Here is a 26,483-nt window from a genome sequence, read left to right as displayed (position 1 = left end):
TACCACCATATTAATAGTGTATCATTTCTGAGAATTGTTTCGCAAGGGTATACCTCTATTTGACAGTAGTCACAGATGGCTTTGACAGGGACGGACATTCGAACAGGGCTCTCTGGGTTACGAGGCTTGAGCTGACACACAGACTTGGCCCGGCCCACTACCCCAGCCACAGTGCTGCGGTACTGCAGTAGCTGCTCCTTTTCATCCTGCAGTGACAATATACAACTAGATACACATCAGCTGTATAATAATGGCAAAGTCATTGACTATACATTGTTCAGCAAGATTACTAACCATAGACTCCTGAATGAGGTCCTCCAACTTATGCAGACTACTTGTACGGTCACACCCATATTTTCTACTAATGGAATCTTGAAGGCTCTTAAGGTAGTCCAAGCTCTCTTTGGCATCGTTGAAAAACTGTTTGGATAACAAGTTCAAGGGCTGAATCAGCCAAAACAGGAAAGCTGTTAATGCAAGACAAGAGCACAGCGACTGTGGCCTACCTCAAAGTAAGCAGCATTGTCTTTCAAGTGCTGCTCCACACAGTAGCAGAGCTGCAGGATCCAGCTCCACTGTGTCTGCATGGCAGCCTTATATGCCTGAGGATTGATGGGACAAAAGAGAGGTTCAGCCATCCTCATCCTTAGAATACTATCCTGTTTCAGACATTGGTATCTGTTCTGTGCTGTAAAGAGAGATATCAGTGTGCTCAGGCTCACACATGCTTTACCTCTATGGTAAGCCTGGCTGGGTGGTTCTGTTGTAGAAGGCTGTCAGCTTGGTCTTGTACTGACTTGATCACCCCCTCCTTCTGATCCAGCTCTCTCATCAGGTCCTGTAAGAAGGGATAGGGTGACTTTTATTATGGTAGTTTTTGCTTTGGGGCATAGTATGTTTAGGCTTGTAATGGCAGATGTCTTTAACCATACTAACACTTATAATGTAATTACAAGAAACAGCATGCTCATGACACAGTCATGTGCTAAAGTTAACTCTTCCCCTAAAGCACTTAAATGTGTCTAGAGACCTAACCTGTTTACATGGAAAAAACCTCTCACCCTCTGAGAAGACATAAACAGTGGGTGTAGTTTAACACTTAAGCTCAGGGCAATGAGAGCCATTCTCTGGTAAAGTTAGTCTGAACTTATTCCTAATTATCCTACTTATGGAACTGTGTATATACTTAATCTGCAAGCAACTCAAAATGTATTGAAGGCATGTATGTTTCAATCTTTTCACTAAAGCAGAGTTGCTCAACCTAGTCCACAGGACATGTGAGTTGGACCTCATTTTTGCACTAACCTAGGTCCCAGGACTGGATTAGGCCATAAAAGAAGAAGAATTTCAAAGCATATGCTTTGGCAGGTGGGTAGACTCACCGCATGGTAGTTTTTTTTCCTGGAGATGTTAGCATTACGCTCACTCCAGTCAAAGGCCACCTCCTCTTCCTCTTTTTCATTAAGCCAAATTAACTCCTGGGTGGCACGTGACACAAAATCATGTAGGCTTTCCAGGTGTTTTTGTCTCTCTCTTGAAAAGTTCTAAAGACAGGGAATCGTAGTCAATTAGTGAGAAAACAATTCAAACTACTCATAATTACCAAATTAATTCAGTGTAAATGTCACTGATTTTTATTAGACTGAGTAATAAAAGGCAGTCAATATAGTCTTTGTAAGATACACATACCAGTAGTTTACCATACTGGTTCTCTAAATTGCCCAGTTTCTCTGAGTAACTCTGTTTCAGTGGCTGGGTCATCTGAATCTGAAAAGTCAGATAGCAATTGTGATTCAAGGCCTATTGCAATGACTTTGCCCCCAAAAAATGTCACTAAAGTAAAATGTAACATGAAGTCTTACCTCACTAATTTTTGCTTCCTTAAGGCTCATCTGGAAATCCTCAATGGCTTTGTGAATATTTCTGTGATTTTCTAAATGAGATTCAACACTTGGCAGATCTGATCCCCATTCTTCTCGATCAAGCTGTACCTTCAAGGCATGAAACTGCATTATTTTCCATTTTCGTTTGACTTACCTCAGATTAAAAAATGGAATTCACCAACAGAATTCTCACCTGCATCTCTTCCACCCAGTTAACCAGGTCTTGCACAAACTTCATATTGACCTCTTCCTCAGATAAGTTGGGGTCTACTAATGATGACTTGAGCATAGGTTTGCGGATTTGCACCTGTTTTAGGTGTTGGAGGACCCCTGGCTCCATGCCCCCTCCACCACCTAAGATGGGCTGCAAGCCAGGGGTCAGGGCTGGGGTCATGTCTGGGGTTAGGGCTGGGGCAAGTGTGCTGCCTGGAGTGACCATGGTTCCAGGCGTTAGGGCTGGCGTGAGAGACGGACTCAGGCCTGCATTCAGGTGCTGAGAGAAGCCTGAGTTCAAACTCTGAGTGATGCCAGAGATCATCATCTTGGTCTGATCCTGGGTCAGTATGCGCCCCTTGCTGTACACTGATGAGCATTCTGCTCTGAGGGTCAGCAGGTCATCACGAAGCTTAGATACTCTGTGGCATGAAAAATCAGCTAATTCAGAACCAAAATCTATGAAAGACAGTTGCTAGGCAATAAATCAGAACAAAAGCAAATAATCTAGAATTATAAGATGTAGTAGTAAACTCCCAAAGGCTTCTAACCTTTGAACAAGCTGATCAGCCAAGTAGAACTTCCCATCCAGTAGAATCTGGATGTCCACAACTTGCTGTCTCAGCAGGTTCTCACTTTCTAGGAGGTATCCCGCAATCTCTGCCTCATGCTGAAACTGGATCCCAGATTCTAGCCTCTTTGCATCCTTAAGGAATATTTAAGAAGCATTAAGTCAGTCAGTTACTTATGTATAGAAAAGGAGCTTCTGACATTGTTCTCTTATTCCTGTACTTACAGACTGCAGAGATGCCCGTACTAAAGCCAGTTTATCTTCTCCAGTCATGCAGTCTCGTTGCACTCTGTTTGCTATTTGCTGCAGCATTTCAAGTCTATAATAAAGAGATAATAAAGAGAACAGAAAATAATAAGAACAATCCAGTTGTATTCAAGTCTTTCTAGAGTGCTAGATGCTAGTGTACATACCAAGTCTTGATATAACATGGCATTTGGTAAAGAAGACAAGACCCTCAGTAATCCTCTGCATTGCCCTAATGTCCAAGTGGTAACCTCACCTGGGCCCATACACAGAGTTGTTGTTGAGATAGAGCGGGGTGCTAGAGAAAGGCTCGTGTGCTCCGGAAAGCAAGTTCTCCGCCGAGCCAAGGCTGGTTAGGGTGCTGTCGCTCACGGATGACACGCTGCTGTGGTAAATCAGGCCACTCTGCATAATGGCACAGTCCCCCAGCCAAGGCACCGAGAACAGCACCTAGCACACCTCTATCTGAGACTGGGATCTCATAGCTGAAGCACTCACAGGAGCATGCAAACATGCAAACCCTCTGATGGCACACGACTCCAGTCACTGCCATTTATAAGCTCATGCGTGGCAGCAAAAAAAGCCAGCCCCTGATAATAGTTCCCTCTGGTGAAAAACACCTGACATACTTCTTAGACAGATGATCTGCTACAGGTTCAGACAGCTACGGTTTGTACAGGAGGGCGTGGAATGTAATACATGTGGCACACCCACCATTTTCACTCATATCCCTCAATAGGCTTATTTAGCTGTATAATGGACAGCAGACCTTTTATTAAGAGAATTATAGTGCAACTGAATATCAACAGGCAATCCTAAAACAAGACAACACAGCATTTCCTTTAAATAATAAATTATAAAACTGCAGTATTGTGTTGCTTTAAGAGTGCGTGCTTTATAAATAGCTAAACAAACCCAACCCAACATACCCGTAACTTCAACACAAAACAAAGCTTTACTTACAATAGTTTTATCAACAATCAAAAATATTCTACCTGAGGATATCCACTTCAGGTTAGTAGATACAAAGCAATGAAAGCCATTTAATGAGTAAAGCCTTAGCCATAATCATAAGCAAGATGATTCAAGAGATATATCATTTAACTTGACAAGGCAAGACAGATCTGTTTGAGGTGCTTTATATATAAAAGTATAAAATGCAAGTGTTTTTAATTGAAAAGATTTGTTTAACAAATTATATAATTAAATAATTTATAAATGACTTAAAAAGATGGAAAAATATCTTTATCTATACTAAATATCTTAATATAGACTTAAAGACAAAATGTGTGCTATACTATAATAAAGTCCTACTGAAATAAATTAACAGGAATACAGCAAAGAATTTTTCTATAAAGACAATTCCACATTTGCCTCTTTCCTCCTTTACAATCCGTGTGCGTTTACATTCAAACAAGCATAGGTATAGTGGAGGAAATCCTCAGTAAATACTTCAGCCCTGCTGTATGAACACACACCATCACCACCATGGGGTCTGAATGATCCACTCTGATTCTGTGCTGTCAATGACTTTTACAGATTGAGATTTAAAACAGAATGGATGGCGCCTTAGGCATCTCATACCTGTCGACCTCTGGCCTCAGGCTCTTCTCCCGCTCCAGCATGGCCACAATCAGCTTGCCCCACTCCTTCTCCACGTCATTTGGATGGTAGCCCTGCGGCAGTTGGATGCGACCAAACTCGATCCATACCTGCCACCCCATATCATTAAAACACATCTCAGACCCCAAATATCAGACCTAAAATCTCAGACATTTTCTTCACATTATTTCATTGCACTATAGGCAAAAGAAGTGTGAAGATGTGTGTCCAGTTTTTTGGAGAGTACCAACCTCTAGCATTTTGTAAAGATGCTTAATTTTGGTCTTCTCTGTCTCTTTTGGTGGGATTTCTCTCTCCTTGAAATGCAGGTACTGTGAATAAAGTGCCTGTGAAAATAGAACACCACCAATCAGCAGCTTTGTCTACAGCCGGTTTTTAAATGCATGTTCTCTCTTGGTAAAGATATTACAGGAAAAGCCTTACACCAGCATTTTCCAAAAATACAGCGCAGTTCTTGTCAACTTCAAACTCATCTGATAGCCAGAGGATGAGGTCTACAATTTTGGTAAGGCTTTAATACTTGTTAACAAAGGGGAAGCTACACATTCTTAAGCATGAGCAACCTCTCTGCCCCTAGTTTTCCAAGCTTCCAATACCCAGCACTGGTGATACACATCATCAAAACATCGAAATTTCCCATTCCAGGCTTTTGAATGCAATTATTATTCTAATACTGTCATGGGTTTTTTGTAGTTTCTTGCTATTTTTTTTTGTTTTTCAAAGAACTCTCTTATTGCAGTTCCTTTAGTCATTAAATCAATTCTCTTACACCAAATAGCTAGCTAGCTCTCCCCTGTCTACAACAACTACCAACTGTGGAGGGTGCAGCAAGCACATGCTTCCTTGGAGACACGTGAAGCCAAGCACATCATCTTTTTTAGCTGCTGCCCATGCTACAACACAATGACCTCAAAGGAAAGTGCTAACTGTCCTTGTCAGCAAGCATGACTGCACAGACATACACAATTGGCTGATGTCACTTGATAGGAGACAAGGTAATTCCATATCTTCCACCCAGAGCACAGAGCCAATTTTGCTCCCTTGGACTCCTGGCCTCAGATGGCTGTGGCACTATCGGGGCTTGAACCAGTGAACCCACAATGACAGGGTGAACTCTTTTCTGTTACATACATTGTCACTGAGTGGCCCATTGCATATTTTTATCTTGGATTTCTTATTGCAAAGGCAGCCATGTAGATACATTTTGTGTTCTCAGGTACCCAACTCCAATCTTGGGGATCTAATTCCCTGGAAAGTTTAGTTGAAACCCTAAATCTAACACTTGAAACAATTAATCAAGGCCTTTCTTTGCATGTGAACATAAGAGACAAGTGTGTTGCATGATGGATCTATAGAATTGGTACAGATCTACAAAATAGTTCAATAACATTTAAGGACATTGTGTCTTACCTTAAGTTCCACAGGATTACTGGGGAAGTTTCTGTCGGACATGACAGTCACGTTGTGTTTGATCCACTGGCTGAGGTAATTAACCATGTTCTGATACTCTACCCATTTAACATCGACGTCCTGTTCCATGAAAGAAGGAAAATAATTAACTCTTATAATGACTCCTTGATTAAATAAATAAACTCCTTGATGATTACATTCTAAATCTGATGGTATGACATTATACAACATTATATGACATTACACTTTCATTGTGCCGTGTGGCTTACCCACCTTGTAAGCCACACAGCACAGTGGCAAGCCATTTGAGCAAATGTTTTGACACAATATGCTCAACAATATTGTGTAGTCAGGTGTGTGAAGACATAGATACAATGCTGCTATCAGACAAACAGCAACTCATACACTGAAAACTGGCATCTAACAATTATCTAATCAAATTCTCCATCACTTATCCAGTATTTTAAGAGTGATATGAATAAGACATTAAACAAGCTGCCAAGTAACTAGTGTTGGTTTTGAGCAGTTAAAATAACTATGTGAAAAACAACAGCTAAATGTCATAACCAAAATGAAGCTTAAACTTTAAGGGTTATTGTTTACTAGCCAAACCTACAGTTTCTAAATGAACTGGCAACTAATACTAAGGTGTTTTAGCTCAGAGAGCACAGAGAACATCATCATAAGACCAGGCACATACTTGATTTATAAGTGTAGTCATGGTGTTAGCTCTAACATTATACCCGATACCACAAAAACAGCTTTGCCTCAAATCATATCTCCTTAGTAACAGGCCACTACATAATAGAAATAAACATGACGTAGGCTGATGATATGATTTCCAAATGGTAAACATGGTATATATTTTCAGTCTCAACTTACATTTGCATTTATGCCCTCAACACCCTCCGGTACTTTAGGGAAGACATCGTATAATGTTGAAACGTATGTAATGACTGACTTCTCATCCGGAGATGTTACATCCACATCTGTTAAGAAAGATATTATGACCCATGCCAGCCCATAAAGAACTGCAATTAAAATGGCATCAAGTGTCCACATTACAGCCTCCCAAACTCCTGACTCTCCCAAATGTTTATTAGGTATTTCTTTATTTAGATTTGCCTTCAAAAAATCATGGACACTGTTGAGAGAACGATTGGCAAACATGAAACTAAAGATGACTGCATACTCATTATTTCAGTCTCTCATCAATAAAACCAAGATTACATTTTCTAAAAGCTTTTGTTCAGGAACCTCTAGACAACAATATTTCTTCTCAGTGTAGCAGATTTGGGTGCCTACAGAATCTATATACCATAAAAAGACAGTGATGATCAAACGTGAGTGATGAACTCACCCTCTGGGTCCAGCAGCCGAGCAACCCCCAGCTGCTCAGCCACACTGAAAGCATGCTCCAGGTTTGATCTGCTATTCTGTGTTGATACTTTGCTCATATCCACCAGGTCAGGCCTACAGCAAGAAAGACCAGAAAGACAAGACAAAAAAAATAAAATCTAATGTCATACCATCAGATTTAGAATGTAATGTTTGGACAGAGCACTCACAAAACCATTTCACTGCCAGTTATACTGTGTATGACTATGTATGTGACAAATAAACCAAACTTGAAACTTGAAACTAATCATCAATTTATTTATTCATTTTGATAGGGATATTTCCAAATTTCGGGGGGGGGGGGCAAATAAACAAGGTAATTTGTTTACTTAACACCTCATCAACTCACTGATGTACTAAAACTAGGACAAGGCAAAGATGCAGCACTAAGAATTTGTTAAAGCACAGATGGAATGCCAGAGGTGACCAAGACTTTCCACTGCTGTCAACTTGTGTTTCTCTAAGAGAGAGGACATCAGCCACAGACGAGCCATTAGAGGTCAGAAGGAAAATACCAGCGCTTACTGACTTACACAAGATACGCAAACCACAAGGACAAACCACTGTGAGTACCATGACTATCTACAGTAACATAAAGTAAGACATGACAGGAGATAAAGTTAACAACTAGGAAAGGTGTGATTAGTCAGTTGAATTCTGAAACCATGCTATAATTACTCTTGATAAAAAGCCAGATCTTAATGTCCTAGGACATACTAATTACTGAGAATCCAGTGACTATCTGTAGTAACAGAAGTAGGGCATTATTGAGAGAAAGTTATAATTGGACTGGGTACTGCTTGATTAGGTCTGCTGAATGCTGAATGCATGTTCAATCAAGTCAGGGAGATCATTTCAATACTTAAGGAAAGGTAAAACCAAAATTAGTCACTGATAGTTGCCAGGTAGCTTCAGAATAAGCTTAGTTTGAAGCATTAGCAATGATTGCTAATGACAAAAAAAAAAAAAGAAACAGTATCTGTGATTATTACCTATATTTGTGAATAATGGCGTTGAATAGCCTTCCATCTCTCCAGGAGGTAGTGAAATTGTCACAGTGGACACCAACATAACCCTCAGTCATCTGCTGGGACCACAGGAGCAGTCTCTCCTTGGCCGTCATGTCCTCTGACTCCCCAGGAATGTGGATGTCTGATATCTATATAGAGGAATCAAAAAAGACCTCTATTACCTTAATCACATTTGTAACTGAATATAAAATCAGTCATTTCCAGCACTAAGAAAGCATGTGGTGAAACCCACAGAACTTACTTTCAAATCTCAATATTCTGAAGAACTATGTGCCAGAACATGTTTTTCAAAATGATACTGCCAAATACTTTGAAAGACTAATCATTTACCAAATATTCCACTCATCTTTTCATTTATTTATCCATCCATCATTTCATTGCCTGACACAGTCGCTCACTTCATCAAATAACATTTAGCCTGCAATAATATATTCAGTTGAATATTTCACTCAAACATATCAGGAGCAGCAATGAATAAATGTTAATTTTCAGGACAGAAAGAGCAGACATAAAAAGACAAAAAGGTTACATAGTGTGCTTGCTTTGCTGACTCATACCGAAATATGACCCAAAGTAAATTTAAAAAAACAGCAAAAACGATCTCATTTGACCTTGTTTAGGAACACAGTAAAGGTAAACTTAAAATATTGACATGTCTTTGTAACGTCATGCACACATCTTGAACACATTAAATAAATATGTTATCAGTTCACAGTATTTCTGTCATGCCCTCAGCCACACATCCTGACCCATCCCAGCACTTTGCCTCATCGGCCTACTGACCATCAGCTCAATGCCAGCTCCCACCATTCATCACTTTCACCTATCTCCAATCCTGTACCCATTAACTACCACTTCTTTTCCCCTGAATCAGTTTGTTTGTGAAGTCTCTCTTTCATATAGAGTTCATGATTTTCTTTCACACCCAAGTCTATAGTTGTGATGTGGAGCAATTATGAGACAGATGCAGAAAGAGACAGGTGATACAAATGATACAGCAAAAACCAAAACAAGGAGGGGAACAGGAATGGAGAAAATGAAACAATGGCACGAGACAGGGAAACCATGGAGAGAGGACGCTAGAAGGGGCCAATCATGACAATAGTAGCCTGATTGATTATGTTTTGACAGTGCCTGAATGTTTCTGAATTTTGGATTACTAACTGTCTGCTTTGTGCTTTTTTTCATTAAATACCATTCTGCTTAGGCCTTTGCATCTAGTCTCATAATGAGCTTCTCACACATTTTATGACAGCTTCTCACAATCTTTATGCTATGTCCATACTGTGCAGACAGCAATGCTTATACAATTCACTATTTGAATGAACATGAACGAAATGAACATGCCAGAAAAAACATTTATTCAAAAGTTAAAAAATTCCAGACTGCCAAAACTACACAAGTATGTATGTATTTATAAATAGCAAACTAATTCTGCCATAAGTCAGGACTCTGCCAGTTGTTATTAACCTGCTGTTATTATTATTGTTGTTAACTTGCTATTAACCTGCTACCTGCTGTTATTATTGTTGTTAACCTGACAGATGGTTGAGGAAATGTCTGAATGTCTAAGAAATGCCCTTTATTGCTGACAATTAACCTCTAAAACACCAAACAAATAAAAACAAACAAACAAACAAAGCTACACTTCCCCACATCAATAACACCGAATGAAAGTAAACAGTAACTCCCTAACAGTTATCTCAACAGCTGATGTCCACCATCTTTGTTATTAAAATAAAGAATCACAAGGTGTGGTGCTGTTTTATAAGTTTCACACTAAATTTTCTTTTAACGGTTGCTGAGCTTATAAACAAAGTGTTAACAAAAATGTATTTATTCAACGCAATATGAGAACAGTAGTTTAGTCAATTGTGCACTGAGCTGTTGTCCACTCCCATAGACTTAGAAGCACTGTTTTGATTTGTGCTTTTTTACTCATGGTATTTATTTACACAGACCAATCCAAAAGTCCAAAGTCTCTGATTAGAAAAGTCTGAATATAAAGACCCCTTAAACAGGAAAATGAATCAATGTGGACTTTTTCAAAACTTTTGGCACAACAGAAGATTCAAATATTAATAGAGACTGCATTATATAAACTGATTAGGCATTAATTACAATAATTGGGATACTTTACTAAAATATAACTGCATGCTGGGCAAAACGTATTTTAGGACACAGATCAGAATGTTCATAGTATACTACATCTTAAATTCACCAGTTATTTTATCAATTTATGCTGGAACAAAGATCTTTTTTAAAAGCGCTTAAGTACATCAAGTTAAGTAATGGAGATTAGCAGTTGATTTAGATCTTCATGGTTCAACAGCTCATTAGTGATCTTCTTACATGACTAAGCACCAGTGACCAAACCTATCTGTAGCACTCAGAATAGGCTCTGAGGTGGATGCCTCACACAGTACCACAACACATTGAAGTTAGAGGTTTAGTGGTAATGAACAGTTTGAAACTGTCTGTAATAATTACACATACTGACATTTAGGTAAACTCAGTATGCATCTACGAGCCATTAATTATAGCTTGCCAGTCAGAAACTGAAAGTTCATAGTTTTTAGACTACTGTTAAGGGAGAACAGAAGATTCAAACACACCAAAATAGCTCTGGAGCAAGCGGCTGCCAAACCAAGTACAAGAGATATTTTGAAAACATTACATATCTTCTCTTGTCAAAATGTTTCCCATTGCTATCACAATAAAAAACTGAAAATAAGCTTAAAATGGATTGACTCAATGCTTAATTTACCTCACATTGTTTAGGGTAAGCAGACTTTTTTTGGACAATGGCCAGGGAATCCTGGGAAATTGATCCTCCAGAGCATGAATTGACCCTCCTCCTCTTCCTGTGCACATGGCCATCACATATAATCCTGGTGGGCCCCTTCACATTCTCCAGCTCGTGATCCGTACAGCCTCTATGGGAGTCATACCCCCCCAATGTCCGGAGCGTATGCTCCAGCGCACCAAAACTCACTGCCCTCTGCAGCTTCCTCCGAAGTAGCCTCTTTTGTAACAGCCGCTCTTTTGCATCAATACATTTTGAGCGCTTTGCCACTCTGTGGAGGTTTTGCTCTATGGATGGGCAGCTTCTGTTCAACCATTGGGCACCCAATTTCCTGCCAATTCTGAACACGGGAACCACTCCAATATAAACGCTGTGGCTGTTGCTGCCTCTTCTAGGTCTTGAAACTTCAGCCTGCTCTGGGTGTGGAGTATCTGTGTGACTGTGGGAATTCTGCCCCGTGGCATCACAAACTCTCTCAGTCTGGGAGCTGTCTTGCGCTCTGTGGCTGCTCACAGAGTTGTTGGGATGAAGCTCTCCATGTTTCCTCCTCTTCCTTCTCTGGAAGAAACGGCGGCCCCGGAGATCTTTGGGTGCGGGGTTAAGTGGCGCTTTTGTAGGATCAGCGTAGCACTCCTCCTTAGGGCCCCTCACACATCCGCATGCGTTTCCCATTTTTCTCACTCACACATGCTGATTCTCGTAAAACTCCAACAGAGCCCAACAATGTTGATTTCTTCACACACACACACCAGAAAATCCACGAAGCTCAAGAGTTCCCTTGTTCTGGGAAAAAGCAGCCATGTAATTTTGTTGTTATTTGAAAGGCATCTGGTGACAAGCAGCTTACTGCTAAAACTCACTGGCCATCCAAGCAGCCGGTCTGAGCAGTGAAGCTTCTTAGTCTATGTCTTGTGTGCTCCGGTGACACGTTACAGAGCTCACGTTCCCTTTCCCAGTCTCTCACGTCATGGCGCTCTCGGCTTGTTGCCGACACGCTGGAGTCCCTGTTGACCTTTGAAACCGCTCCCTTTGCCCTGCTAATCCAAAACAAACATCATGAAGGCAACGTGCCAGGGAGAGCACTGTGGCTCAATGAGTGCCAGCGCCCCCTGCTGGGAGGCCATCCCAGTCTGCTCTCTTTCTCTGCCCTGCCAGTGTTGAGCTTCCCTCAGCTGCTCCATGTGTTGGTGGTCACAGGTTTGGAGAGGGCCAGGAGGCTGGGGGTGGGAGGGTGTAAGGCGAGAAGAGTGCTTCATATTCCGTTCATGGCCTAATGGCTTCTGATTGCAGTATTCCGCCTCCGAAAGCACTGCTCAGCAAATTGAGCCGATCACATAGCACGTACCGGCCGCGGAGGATGGTGGCCTGTCATGTGGGCTTTAAATATAACAGGACAGCACAGCTGTCTTGACAAGTACACCATTGGCCAAGGTGTCCCCGCATGACAACGGTCTCTCTATTTGTTCTTAAATCTAGTGCAAAGACTAAAAAGGGTGCTTTACGTATTACATGTTATTCCATGTATTTATGAACAAATAGGGCAAATTAAAATAAATTAATAGATTGTTTGAGCTGTTATTTGTATAGAAAGATGCAGGGAATCTTTTTAAATGCACCAATAAAGAGAAACTGCTATAGAGGTCACTGGTGACTAGTTTTTGAAATAGTGAAAATAATTCCATGACACAACAAAACTAAAAATAAAGTGTCACATGGCTTTAATACTAGTCAGTGACGTTTTCTTTGGACTGACTTCGCACCAGAGTCAAAGTCAATAGCTTTATGTACTTTAGTGCTCCACAGTCCCACAGGGGCTACAGCAGTATGAAAATTAAAGATTAAACAACAAGAAAGATCACTGACATGGAACCTTTTTAAAAACCTTTTCTAGCACATGGTCTTTCTCCCAGTTTATCATTTTAACCCATATACAAAATAATGGGATTGAACACAGCCCTTCAACTGCCCTGTCTAGATCTTATGCAACATAATCTGTGATCTGAAATCCCTGGAAGATAAGCAGTAAAACACTAACATATAGAAATTATTTAGTTCTACAACAGTACAGCAATAACATAAAATTATGTCATGATATCAAAGGGAAAGGGTGTAATTGAAGTCCTATGATTAACTAAATTAACTTTTATAGATTTTACAGTTATTTAATTAACTGAGCAGCAGTTGCTGTTTTATGGTTTAGCAGCAGTGTAGAGAAGAAATAGAATCTTTTGTAATATTGTTATCTGTGGAAACATGAAATTATACCTTACGTACACCCTTTATTCATTGAAATCAGAAGAAAAGAGTAACATCATTCCACCACCCACCCACAAGCTAAAAACATCTTAAAGAATCTTTGTGGTCTAAAGAGACAGATTTCACGCATGTTGGAACACTCAGGGCATGGGTAATGATTCAAAAAGAAAGAGCAGCAGATCTACACACCTCAGACAAAGTTCACAAAGTGCGCAAAGCACCCCTACCCCTACCCCCAATTGTTGAGCTATACGTAGGACTTGGAGAGTGCTGAACTGGCTAAGAATCAAAATGCTTAGACTGTCAATAATAATCATTAAATATAATTAGCTCAGGATTCAAATACAAGAAAACAAAGAAAGAAAATATGATTATACTTCAAAAACATGCCAAGCCATAGCTGGATTCTGACATCGGCTAAGGAGCTACAAACCAGGCAGAGTCGTTGAAAACATCTGAGTGGGGCAGATCCACATCTGCAGAGTCAAGAGGCAACAGGCCCACAGCCACTAGCGTCTCATGCCTAACGGCTCGCGTGAGAGTGACAGGGGCAGGTGCTAGCACACATCACCCCACACTACCTGTCAACATGGTTTATGAGCCCAAAAATGATAAAGCGCCTTTTTATACCACACCCACATATTAGTGGGTACTTTTTGTTTTTTTCACCATCCATATCTTTGGACCTGCCTCAAAAGACTCCAAATAGAGGATTTATCAGCTGTGGGCCAGCAGGAAGGCTAGGTCCTCAGTGTAGTCTGGGAAAAGGAATGCAATCGAGCATTCCTGTCAACTGCCTGCCGGAATCTACTACCGAATCTCTGTGCCCTTCAGTCAGGATGCGGAGAGCGAACGCAGATATTATTCTTTCACAGAGTCACCCGAACTCGGGATATTAATAACATAGCATCAGCCTCAGAAGGACAAAGAGACAGAGAGAGAGAGAGAAATGGGCAGACAGACAGAGAAACATCTAAAGTAATGCAAAAGCAGGACATATAATACAGAATGTCTTGCAAACCAGTAACAAAATGGATTCACGTACTCTAAACACAACCCCCAACCTCCCCTGAATCAGACTTGATATCCTGATGACAGCATGGGCTTGTGATCATGCTTGGTTAGCCTGCAGCAGCACAGTGAGGACAGCAGAAATGTGTCCAGCCATCACCTCCCCTCAACTCTGGTAAAAACCCTGCACTGGCACTACACCAGCAGGTGACAACATATCCTCTCCAGAAAAAAGAGAGACAATCTGTGCTACTACACATTTGTCTGCATCCATCATACATCAGGTTGGAGAAGCACATAGTATAGGAACTTAAAGACTTTGTTCTGAAGTGATGTGATCGGCATCGTCAGATCCCTCAAATACAGAGGCAGATGGCTTGACAAAATCATCCAGAGAACAGAACACTTTAAACACATAAACAGCATTCATAACTGAGAAATATAATCTACATGGAAAAAAATAATGAACTATTTCCAAGTAACTGCTAAGCACAGCATGAACTGAATATATCAATCACACAGCATAGTCAAGAAAAATGCAATCAGATCCCTCAACATACATGTTAGCACACCACAGTAATTCATGACATGGAATGTTCCTGCAGGCAAAGACATAAAGGAGATATACAGTAAATTAGGCCTGCTCATTTTTATTCAGCCCCTTGTACTTGCAGGAGGTAATCACAATGGCATCAAAAGAGAATAGCCACATAAGCACAATGTATGAAACTACTGCACATATTACACCACCGACAGTGTATATGAAAACCTGGACAAGAACAAAACAATGTGAATAATGTTTAATCCCATGAAAACAGTTATATGGCACAACAAGTGCTATGATGACATTTCTTATTTGGTACGGTTTTCAACCCAGGTTGTTCGCAGCATGAAAGACCATATGGCAGGTTTGACCTCTTGTGGTCAAAAGGTAAACTGCATTATCAGAACAGCATTAAAAGTAGTAAGACGACATTTGTTGTCATACTTATTAATCCCCTAAAATGACAAAAACAATTTATTTATCATGTCATCTTACTGGTTCTTCTAATAGGTTTATCAGGTCAGAAAATGAAATACAAAATTTAAAACAAAACACATACTGTGGTAGTCACTTTTTATCCTCAGCAGTATGTATTCGTGTTTTCTCAGCCAATACTTCAGAGCCAGAAAGGGAAGCCTTTGTAATATCATTAAAACTAGTAAGAGAATCTCAAGCAAAACGGAACAATGAAAGGAACATTCTGGAACCAATGGCTGTTTAACAAGCAGATAAAGGTGAAATAATTCTGACTGACCTGAAAGTGCAGAATAATGGTCCATATTAATCCCAATGTAAGCTTTGGGTTGCCATCGGTGATGTCATCATTTCTGATGTTCACTAATTTCACCTGTGGGAAGGGTAATGGGTTGAGTAACGCAATAACAGTTTTAGAAAATGCACTGAACATTATTAAAAATGGAGATTAAAAATGTGCAGGTATAGTATCATGGCATATTATTTCTCTTAAACTGAACTAGAATTTTGGAATAATTTATAAAACAGATTATAAGTAGATCATGCAGGAAAAATTAATTCATAAGGTTAATTATTCATACATATATTAGATGTAGGCATTTTTCAATACCTGAAAAATGTAATGATCTCAGATTACATGCAAATGGTCCTGTCATGTATCTGCATTCCACATTTTCTTTTATTAAAATCTTCATTAGGAAAAAGGCAGCAGATCCAATACATGTAAACCATAACCCTGCCTAGAACTGATATATATGGCATTATTAATTAATTTCTCCTGTGTAATCTATTTGTAATCTATATTGCCAAATATTTTAAACTAAGTCTTGGTTATACTTTATAGAAATAATCTGCCATATCAAAGTGCAAGGAGCAAAACCATCAGAACACAGTGTCATTACTTATACTTGACTGTGATAATCTGTGACGGTTTTGACAAGTAATCATATCTCCCAGTGAGACATCACTATGAAGGCATCTATCTAATATTCCCTGAAAATACACTCCTTGAGTTTTTAGTATGATGACCATTAATACTCATATTAAAAAAAATTCTAAAGTACGTGCCAATTTGTAACTTTGTCGCAGGTGATTTTTAATTATTTTGAGTAATTGTTACTGTTATTTGTTACTGTCTGTTAACAACCAGAAGAGGGAACCAAAAGACAGAAGAAATTAGACACTAGAACATTTATTCAGAATAATGGATCCTTTGAATGAATGCTTATCCATTAAATGTTTTTTGTTTTTGTTGTTGTTAATGTGCAACACAAGCTTTGTTCAACTAAAAACAATACATTTCAGACAATAATGACATAACAAATAATGTCCATGCTTTTCCTTAAAAAACTATTTTTTCAAACAAATCTGACATTTTAAGAATCCTAAATCAGAGTACTTTATTGGAATTGAAGTGACGTGCTTTAACTATAATTTCTCAGAAATTCAGGATAAGTCATTAATTATGTTAAATCTGACATCATCTTGCTTTACAGCAGTTCATTACTGCTCTGGTTTATTGTCTTGAAGTCACTGAAACAATAAACTTGTCAGTACGGCCAAGAATGAAAGTAAACTGGACACTGATTGCTTAATAACTAGGAGGACATTTCTGCAAATTAGGGGACTTCTTGAAGACTTATGCAAGATTTAGGCCCCTTCTTTGTCTTATTCAGATCCCTATCAGTGATGTCATGTCTCAACGAATCCATTTTCTCATCAGCACTAGGCCACAGTGATTAACCACCTGACACCATCACAGGGAATATGAGTTTCTACACTGGTGACAAAATTACTAATTACACTGATATTTAATGTCCATTTGTTTCTCTATCCTATTTTAAATACTTGGTAAAATGACAGGAGAAACTGCTAATAGAAGTGCTACAGAGGTATAAAGGCCCCTACAGGGTTTAGTCCCACCTGCCGCCTTTTTAAGTAGTCCAGTGCGATCTGTACGTTCTGGAGCCTGTGGAAGCGCATGCGGCCTTTTTCCCGAGGCTGCAGGAGGGAGGGGGGACGAGCAAGGCAGGGGACACATAAGTTTATATCACTTTCAGACAGCCATGCTCTCAGCACCACACACTCACCACGTCCTCAGTAGCAGGAGGGCCCTGCCTGTTTTATAGCCTGCTGCAGGGGAGAGAAAGAGAGTCAGCCCTGAGGGTTAAAGCTACAAATCAGTGCTCATGGAAATCGATGGAACAGAAAGGAAGGCTGATCATCTTTTTGTGTGTGTGTGTGTGTGTGTGTGTGTGTGTGTGTGTGTGTGTGTGTGTGTGTGTGTGTGTGTGTGTGTGTGTGTGTGTGTGTGTGTGTGTGTGTGTGTGTGTGTGTGTGTGTGTGGGCGGGGGGGTTGGACATCATGGGGAAAAAAGGTCCAATGTGATTGCTAAGCAGATCCGCAAATTACATACCACAGAACAGGTTTATTACATAAAACAGCAGTGGAAAGCAGTGGAAATTCCTTTTCAGAGTTTCGGTTTCTCTGAATGGGAGACCTTCTCACAAACGTCCTGAAAACTGGCACTTCTGGAGGTGCTTATACAACATTAAGTCCTGCGATGCTGGACCTGAATGATGGGTCAAACGCAAAGCTGCATGATGGTTTGTGGGAGCCGAAAGCCAGGCACCTGGGACAGGACTACCAGAGAGCACCTGGTGTATAGCATGAGGCAGTCAAGCAATCAGATAGAGAACGATGCATGAGAATACAGTGAGCAGATGAAGAGAAACCTACAGAGGAAGGATATACCTTAATTCTGGCCACAGTTCTAATAACTCCTTTTCAAAACCAAAACTTTGCATAGTGTAGATGGATAACATACTCTAGGCTATAATGCAACTGAGCACGTGATGGATGATAAACGAATACGCATACTGTTGCAGCAGGTCTGTGTTTGTTGCAACAAACCACATAGGCTAGAACTAAAGGCTTTGACTTAATTCCAGTGTGCAATATGGATGACTGAAATATAGGCAGTAAGTAAACTTATATGGTACTAAAAATGGGGAAAAAAATGTATGAATTCAAAAGTAAGGCTTCATAGGTAATGCCATCCTCATGAATAATGATCAGTGAAGCACTAGGAATTTCAGCCAGGTCATTAGTTCTCAGTGCTTTTTTTTTTGTCAAGAACACAGAGGCCAAGCTCACATTCTAAAGCACTCCATGGCAACCCCGCCAAATGCAGAGGCCCTATTCAAACAACACAGCACATGGTATTTATTTATCTCTGAAGACAAAGTCTTAGACACTGACTATATTTCTACAGTCCACGAGAAGTCAAGCTTCCTAGTTTTGGCACACTGATTAACTGTCACCACACACCAACAGTTAGTGCTGTTACTGAGGTGGGGTAGTGCAGGTGACCACACCTACCCCCTTATCCTCATCATCATCATCCCGCACACGTCCATGCCGCTCAACTGCACATGCTCCGGCACTCACCAATCGCAATGTCTTCAGAAATTCGCGCTCCCTCGGCTTGCCCGTGAGAATGCAAGCGAGAGCGAAAGAGAGGCACACACACAGACACACACACACAGACACACACACACAGACACACACACAGACACACACACACACACACAGAGGGAGTGCAGAGACAGGTAGACAAATAAGGAGTGATGAACAGAGAAAGAGAGAAAGACAGAAGAGAAGGAGGGAGAGAAAGAGCAGGGAAGATAGGAAAGAGAAAACATGGAGTAAACAAAAGAAAACAATTCTGAAGAGCTCTCAGATGGGGTGGCCTTTTTGGTTTTTAAATTGGAACAGGCTTAGGGCAATGTAGGAAGCGCATACAGATTTAAAATGACACATATCTGGAGTTACAGTTAGAGTTACTGGGGAATTCTAAGAGCTATTTCTCTTTTTTTGGCAGATCACTAATCTAACCAGCAGTTTAATGACCTGCTTGATTTAAAAAAAAAAAAAAGACTGATTAAACATATTTAACATATTTGAGGTCTTATTTTTAATGATCAGAAATAACTATGTAGGCCTATTTTCTCAAGAGCTAATGGCCACTGGTGAGAGCATTAAGAATAAGCATTAACTGCACACAGTTTATTCAAATGATTCAAGAGCAATCTAAATGCAAAACTACTGGTGCTGGATGCAATCACTGCAATAAGTCATACATAATTAGACCTTATATGTAGATTCTTATGAACTTCTGAGACACCCTTAATATACAGCACCTTATATATCCAGAACTAAGAAATATCAATGTCTGTGAGCAAATATTATAAAAGAATGAACAATTTGGTAACCCGGCTACTTCAAACACCTTCAATGCTGGCATAAACTGAAATACACTGCTTGGCCAAAAAAAGGTCACCACCTGGATTTAACTAAGCAAATAGGTAAGCACTTCCCATTGGATAATTACTGCATGGGTGATTATGTTTCAGATGGCAACAAGTTATTTAACCCTAACTGATGCAGTGAGTAGCTTCTCATTTGTTAAACAACCATGTGGAAAGACACATCCTGTGGTCGTGGAACAGATGTTAATCTGTTTCAGAAGGGTCAAATTATTTGCATGCATCAAGCAGAGAATACATCTAAGGAGATTGCTGAAACTAACAAAATCGGGTTAAGAACTGTCCAACGCATTATTAAAAAGTGGAAGGACAGTGGGGAAACATCATCTTCAAGGAAGGAATGTGGTCAGAAAAAAATTTTGAATGATCGTGATCGGCGATCACTTAAACATGTGGTGAAATCAAATCGTAGAAAAACATCAGTAGAATTCAGGGATATGTTTAATAGTGAAAGTAAGAGCATTTTCACATGCACAATGTGAAGGGAACTCAAGGAATTGGGACCAAACAGCTGTGTTGCCTTAAGAAAACCACTTGTTAGTGAGGCTAACTGGCAAAAATGGCTTAAATTTACTAGGGAGCATAAAGATCGGACTCTGGAGCAATGGAAGAAGGCCATGTGGGCTGAGGAGTCCAGATTTACCATGTTCCAGAGTGATGGGCGCATCAGGGTAAGAAGAGAGGCAGCTGAAGTGATGCACCCATCATGCCTAGTGCCTACTATACAAGCCTGTGGGGGCACTGCTATGATCTGGGGTTGCTACAGTTGGTCAGGTCTAGGTTCAGCAACGTTATGTGCCCAAAGAATGAGGTCAGCTAACTACTTGCATATACTGAATGACCAGGTTATTCTAACAATGGATTTTTTCTTCCATGATGGCAAGGGGATATTCCAAGATGACAATGCCAGGATTCATTGGGCTCAAACTGTGAAAGAGTGGTTCAGGGAGCATGAGACATCATTTTCACACATGGATTGTCCACCACAGAGTCCAGACCTGAACCCCATTGAGAATCTTTGGGATGTGCTCAAGAAGACTTTACGCAGTAGTCCAAATCTCAAGATCTTGGGGAAAAATTAATGCAACTCTGGACAGAAATAAATGTTGTGACATTGCAGAAGCTTTTGGAAACCTTGTGGAAACGATGCCACAGCGAATGCGTACCATAATCAAAGCTAAAGGCAGTCCAACGAAATATTGGAGTGTGTGACCTTTTTTTTGGCCAGGCAGTGTACATTTTTAAGCAGAGTTTATACAGAACATAACTGGTAGAACACTGGGCAGTCATTACACAGTTGATGCATCGAAGCTGCATGTGATGCCAAACAGTATAAACGACTTATGAATACAGAAAACACTGTTTCAGAAAGAAGAATCTTTTGCTTCCAGCAAAGCTGCAGCAAACCTTATTGTCAGAATGGTACTTTTGTCTGTAAAACTTATAAAAACCAAAAATAAATAAATTAATTAATTAATTAATAGATGCAGTGCATAGACAAACAGACAAACTATGGTTGAAACACAAAACAACATTCCCCAATCAAGAAATCTTAGGTCACAGTGTTATGTAATGTGCAGTGTATGAAAGAATGAATTTATGAATTTAAACACTTTCAATGCATTGTTAGATGCACTACAGCTATTAGGAACAAATGGTCAAGTGTCAGTCTCAGAAGGTGTAGCAAGTTAGCAATACTGTGTAAAGGGAGTTTCATTTTAGTGAGATTCACATGTGGGCTGTTGCAACTACTGACGCTACTGTGCTGGCCCTTAAAGCATTGTGTGGTTACCACCAGAAAGTGCAGTCTGATTCAAGAGCATAAAAGAACTATTATATTCCTAATGCTTGATGAAAATATAACAAGTTAATATACAGCATGTTGAAGGCACTTACGATATACCATAAAGCAAATATGGACATGTTCATCGAAGCAACGGTTACTTTTGACAGTTATACTTACCAGTGTGTCACCAGACAGCACCTCCAGTAGTGAAATCAGGTTATGTCCATCTCGTAAATCCTCATATAGGTCATTTACATGCTTTCGTACCTGGAACACACAGGTATAATATTTACACAGTGAATAATAATAATAATAATAATAATAATAATAATAATTTTCTGCTCTGTTGACAAACATTATTTGTGACAGTAATGTAAGACAAGACATATCATAAATATCACTGACAATGTATTTGAAATTTGTCTAATCCAGGATACGATTTAACAGTTTTCTCCATAAACCTAGTAAAAACAACAAAGCCAAATCTGAATCAACTGTTAACCTCAAGCATATTTTCTTTCCTGTTTTCTAAAAAATTCTAGTTCAAACATATCTCCACACTCTAATGAGGTTAAACCTGTTCTCATTTGGCCAGCACCCACAGATATTAGATCTGAATATGCACCCTGTGCACAGTTCTGAATCCGCTGAGATTTTAGATTCTGTTCTTTAGAACAAATTTTACAAGTAAACATGCAAACTGTCAGCAGTATTGTTATCTTAAATGCAAGTCATGTTAGCATAGTTTGGTTGCAGCATTGTCCAACATCATTCACAGGCACTAGAATGTTACCAGCATAATCATTCTAACTGACAGCACCTTTGTTTCATTGTTAGCCACATTAGCTCTGACTGACCTACATATAATTATACTGTCAGATTCCATTTTCCATCCCCATTCAGTAATACCTAAGCTAGCTGCTGGCTAATGACAGAAAGCTTATTTTCAGGCCGCTCACCACAGCCTCACTCTACACAGCTCAGGGGGCATCCAGTCCTGAATACCACGGCACTGAAGTCACCTAGCGCCGCCTCGCTGACCCACATTTACCCAGACCCTTGTCCCTCTTCATCCCCCAGACACAGCTGTGCATCCAAAATAGCAGAGAAGCCTGCAGTCCATGGGCAGACCCGCATTCCCTTGGCCTGTTAGCCCCCCTGCACTGGAGCAAGGGCTGAGTCCTGGCACCGACCCTAGGCCTAGAACCAACTCCAGGCCGAGCACTGACCCCAGGGCTAGAACCAACCCCAGGCCTAGCACCATTAGTCTCTAGTGTTTGTCATACATACGATGAGAATCGTGATGCCAACCCAATGTCCTGCAAGTTTAACCTATTCAGAGCCATTAGGTTTCCTGATTTCAGAGGTGAGAGAGCTACAAGCAGCTACAAGCAGCAATTCAGCATTATTGATTCAGCATTATTGATCTGACAGTGTATTTGGGGCAAAAATCTTACAAGCTCTATAGTGCATAACAAAGAAGGCTTTGCCCAAGGTTCATTAATTATACACTACAGTCTAATTTGTGTGAATTGTATATGTTGTGAATAGTTTATTTGCTAAATTGCACCAGCAAAAAGAGAAAAGACTGAATTCAATGCGCCAGGAGTGCAATTTAAATTAGAGAGAGACAAAATGTTAAAGGTTCTTTTGTTTCCTTCCTCTCCCTCTCTAGCTCTCTCTATCTCATTACTACAGTGAGTGCACTGCTTGATAAGAGATCTTATACACCTTGAAGAATAGTGCAGTCTGGTAATGCTATCATGTGATACAGGTAGAAATAATTACTCTGATGACTGCATTAAAACAAATATTCTCTATTTTATCCTTTTATATCTTATATTTTAGCTCAGTCAATAATTCAAACCATTTCCCACAACAGAGAAATGGAAAAGCTGACAGTGCCTATAGAACCATTATACATTGCTGCATGCCTGCCATAACTGGCATTCTGTATAGGTGCAGGAAAACCAGCTTATACTATTTTTTGCTGAACCACACCTTTCAAGCGATTCAAGAAAAGATTTGTAAGCTCCAAGTAAAAAAAAAAAAAAAAAAAACATGAACAGAGCTGGTGTGGCTATCACATGATTCATCAAAATGACAACCTGTTTTGATGAATCCTCTGAGACTATGGAACAGTCTGCTGTCCAATATTCGCCAAGCCCCTTTTGTCAGGTATAGTGAGAGATTGTGGTAATAATACGTGTTTTAGTGCCTGTGTTTTATGTTTTTGGTACTCATCAGCTTATTGGTGTTTTATCTCTTTTTACCCATCTTGTTCTACATCTTCTTTCTCATCTTATGTGTTTTACTTGGGTTTTTTTTTTTGTTTTTTTTACCTGTTTACCTGTTTTTGTTGTGTTTTCTCATGTGTAGTCATTATGCTGATTTTTTTTACAGCACTTTGGCCACTTTCAAGTTTTTTAAAGAGTGCTTTATCAATAAATCTTACTTACTTGATTAGCATGTAAATTATGTGTCCTTTACAATTACCTCAAATATTACAGCATGCAACATTTTTTTTCCAAATACCAGTAACCTAATTTTATAGCAACAACTGGTAATGCAAACAGATATGTAATTAATGCAATGTCCAGGCACAGCTGATGAAAGACTTCTTAATGAAATGTTCTGTTTTTCTAGACATGTACTTCACTACATTATACACACTCACACACACACACACACACAAACACACACACACACAGGGCTTACCTTGAAGAGATGCTGGTTGATCCATTTGGTAAATGTCTTTTTTTGTACTCTGTCTCTTTCATCTGTAAAGACAACAGGCTTAAGTTAATACAGGATTCTTATAACCACCACACACATTTTTAAGAGGAAAAAGATATACAGTGGTATAGTACTGCACGTTTTGAAGGCAAGAAAATGCAAGGCAAGTTTATTTATATAGCACTTTTCATACACAGTAGCAATTCAAAGTGCTTCACATAAAAGAGTTTCACAGATAAATAAAATCAAAACAAAAATATAAAACTAAAAACTATTTAAATAGAACAAATTTTAAACTAAAATGTTGAAAATTAAAGTGCTAATAAAGTTCAAATTAAACATGTACAGTGTTAAACAGGATGAAAACATAATAAATTAAGCAGTAAAAGAAATGGTACAGGAGCCAAGATAACAGTGTTTAAACTCCTAGTGCCCTAATGAAAACTAATCATTTCTCTTTATGCAAGTTTGTTTGTTTGTTTGTTTGTTTTACTTTCATATTGGCGTATGAGTCAATCTGTAGTAAGTACATGAGGTGAAAAAATCTACAAACATCTCTTCATCTGAATTAATATGTATAACTCTGTATTATATAGTCTTAAACTGTATAATTCTAATAATTTTATTCTGGAGGGATGAATTTCTTACTTTTAAATGTCAGCAACATTTCTTCTGTGCAACACCACTCATATGTTCACATTTCCCAGGGGATATTTAATTATAGTAAGCTATGCTGAAAATATTCAAAGTCCATGAGTCTTTGATTCCATTACATATTGCTCCCGACCACATTATTTTTTGTTTCTCATAACCATGGCAACAAGCTTGCCCACTTCCACGTCGCACACACAGAAGTATGAGTGTGCTTTTTTTTTTTTGAATGAGCATATAAGCAAGCATTTATACCTCATCATAGTCAGCACAGTTTTCACAAGCACAGTATTACCAGCATAAGCAGGGTTAACAAATGGACTGCAATGACATTCATCCTACAGTTACAATTATGCCATGTAGCAGACGTTCTTATCCTGACTGACTACTACAGACACAGAGACTATCTGTCTCATCACACATTCACTCTATCACGTCTAACACCATCACCCATCATCATCATCATCATCATTATCATCATTAAGGACAGCAAATGTTTGTCACCATGTGCACCACTCACTCAGGTTAAACACTCAACCACAACATATAATCCTCCAGGATTCTTCCCATGGGAGCAAACTACCATAACAGCACATGATCAGTCAAAACTCTCATGGACCTTTGACCAGCTACCATTAACCAACATAACGTTACCCTACCCAGAGACTGTTTCACAATCACTCCAAATCAGAAGTGGGAAGCCGGTCTGCAGCAAATGACTTCGTCAGGCAGCAGGGAGAAAAAAAAGAGATTGGCACAGTAATGGAGGAGTGTTACTGACCCATGCAGCACATGAGAGACACCAGGTGAGCCCGGAGCTCCTGCCCGCCCCTCACGAGGTCCAGCATCCCACCAGGCAGCTCCGACACCCTCTGCACTATACGCATGTTCGCTGTGCTCTCCACAGCCCCGCTGCCAAGGGAGGAACTTCTGCTCGTCTGACAACTTTAAAGCCTGCAAGGCAACATTTACACCCTCCTTCTCGCTTTCTTTCTCTCTGTCTGTCTGTCTGCCTCTCTTTCGCCACAACTGGGACGAGTTCAGTCAGGTTTTCCAGTGTCATGCTGGAAAATCAGAAGCTTCTAAATGGATCCCATTAAAAAGAAAAGAGTAAGGTTTTTAAAACTAGTTTTAGACTAAAAATGACTGTAATATCCATATAATTTAATAATTCCAAAACAAACCACGGTTTTGTCTTAAATTCAGTGTATAATCTAAGAATCATTTAAACAAACATATGCCAGAGCACTAAAATAAACTAAGCATCCAAGCTTTCAGCCTTTTGTTACTTCCGTTAAGAATAAGCAAATATAACTGAGGGTTTACATAATTATAGGTAGTTCAGATGCTGAATTGTAGGAATATTCTCTGATGAATGAATAAATGAAATCTTGGGAGTATGATGCCCTCTTGAGGAATAAAAACATTTCACAGTTTTTTCTCATTCCACCACTCTGTTTCTAAATTAAAACTAGAAAAAACTGCATAGCACTGCAATAAAATGAATCAACCCAA

General features: G+C 39.6%; 1 protein-coding gene across 24 annotated transcripts in view; it reads right to left on the bottom strand.

Moving 5' to 3' along the window:
- Nucleotides 1-26,483, bottom strand: part of dst (dystonin) — a 104,609-nt gene that overhangs the window by 60,934 nt on the left and 17,192 nt on the right. For 16 of the 24 annotated variants that reach the window (XM_081724214.1, XM_081724203.1, XM_081724210.1 and 13 more), the window contains 21 exons: nucleotides 24,300-24,361; nucleotides 21,759-21,848; nucleotides 18,849-18,953; nucleotides 17,390-17,467; nucleotides 15,747-15,839; nucleotides 8,337-8,503; nucleotides 7,307-7,419; nucleotides 6,829-6,935; nucleotides 5,947-6,066; nucleotides 4,767-4,862; nucleotides 4,498-4,625; nucleotides 2,893-2,986; nucleotides 2,648-2,802; nucleotides 2,077-2,518; nucleotides 1,863-1,991; nucleotides 1,690-1,767; nucleotides 1,383-1,544; nucleotides 734-838; nucleotides 507-602; nucleotides 295-420; nucleotides 54-206 (listed from right to left, as the gene is read on the bottom strand). In XM_081724214.1, coding sequence (XP_081580340.1) covers nucleotides 54-206; nucleotides 295-420; nucleotides 507-602; nucleotides 734-838; nucleotides 1,383-1,544; nucleotides 1,690-1,767; nucleotides 1,863-1,991; nucleotides 2,077-2,518; nucleotides 2,648-2,802; nucleotides 2,893-2,986; nucleotides 4,498-4,625; nucleotides 4,767-4,862; nucleotides 5,947-6,066; nucleotides 6,829-6,935; nucleotides 7,307-7,419; nucleotides 8,337-8,503; nucleotides 15,747-15,839; nucleotides 17,390-17,467; nucleotides 18,849-18,953; nucleotides 21,759-21,848; nucleotides 24,300-24,361 — 2,699 coding nt within the window. Of the gene's footprint in view, nucleotides 1-53; nucleotides 207-294; nucleotides 421-506; nucleotides 603-733; nucleotides 839-1,382; nucleotides 1,545-1,689; nucleotides 1,768-1,862; nucleotides 1,992-2,076; nucleotides 2,519-2,647; nucleotides 2,803-2,892; nucleotides 2,987-4,497; nucleotides 4,626-4,766; nucleotides 4,863-5,946; nucleotides 6,067-6,828; nucleotides 6,936-7,306; nucleotides 7,420-8,336; nucleotides 8,504-11,142; nucleotides 12,201-15,746; nucleotides 15,840-17,389; nucleotides 17,468-18,848; nucleotides 18,954-21,758; nucleotides 21,849-24,299; nucleotides 24,362-25,749; nucleotides 25,871-26,483 lie in introns of those variants that run through there. The other 8 variants (XM_081724197.1, XM_081724198.1, XM_081724199.1 and 5 more) reach the window with 6 other exon arrangements.

The sequence above is a fragment of the Electrophorus electricus genome, chromosome 12 (assembly GCF_041902795.1).
Source record: "Electrophorus electricus isolate QZ-2024a chromosome 12, ASM4190279v1, whole genome shotgun sequence".
In the NCBI taxonomy this organism is placed as follows: Eukaryota; Metazoa; Chordata; class Actinopteri; order Gymnotiformes; family Gymnotidae; genus Electrophorus; species Electrophorus electricus.
The sequence above is the reverse complement of the archived record's forward strand: the minus strand, read 5'-3'. Positions and strand labels throughout refer to the sequence as shown.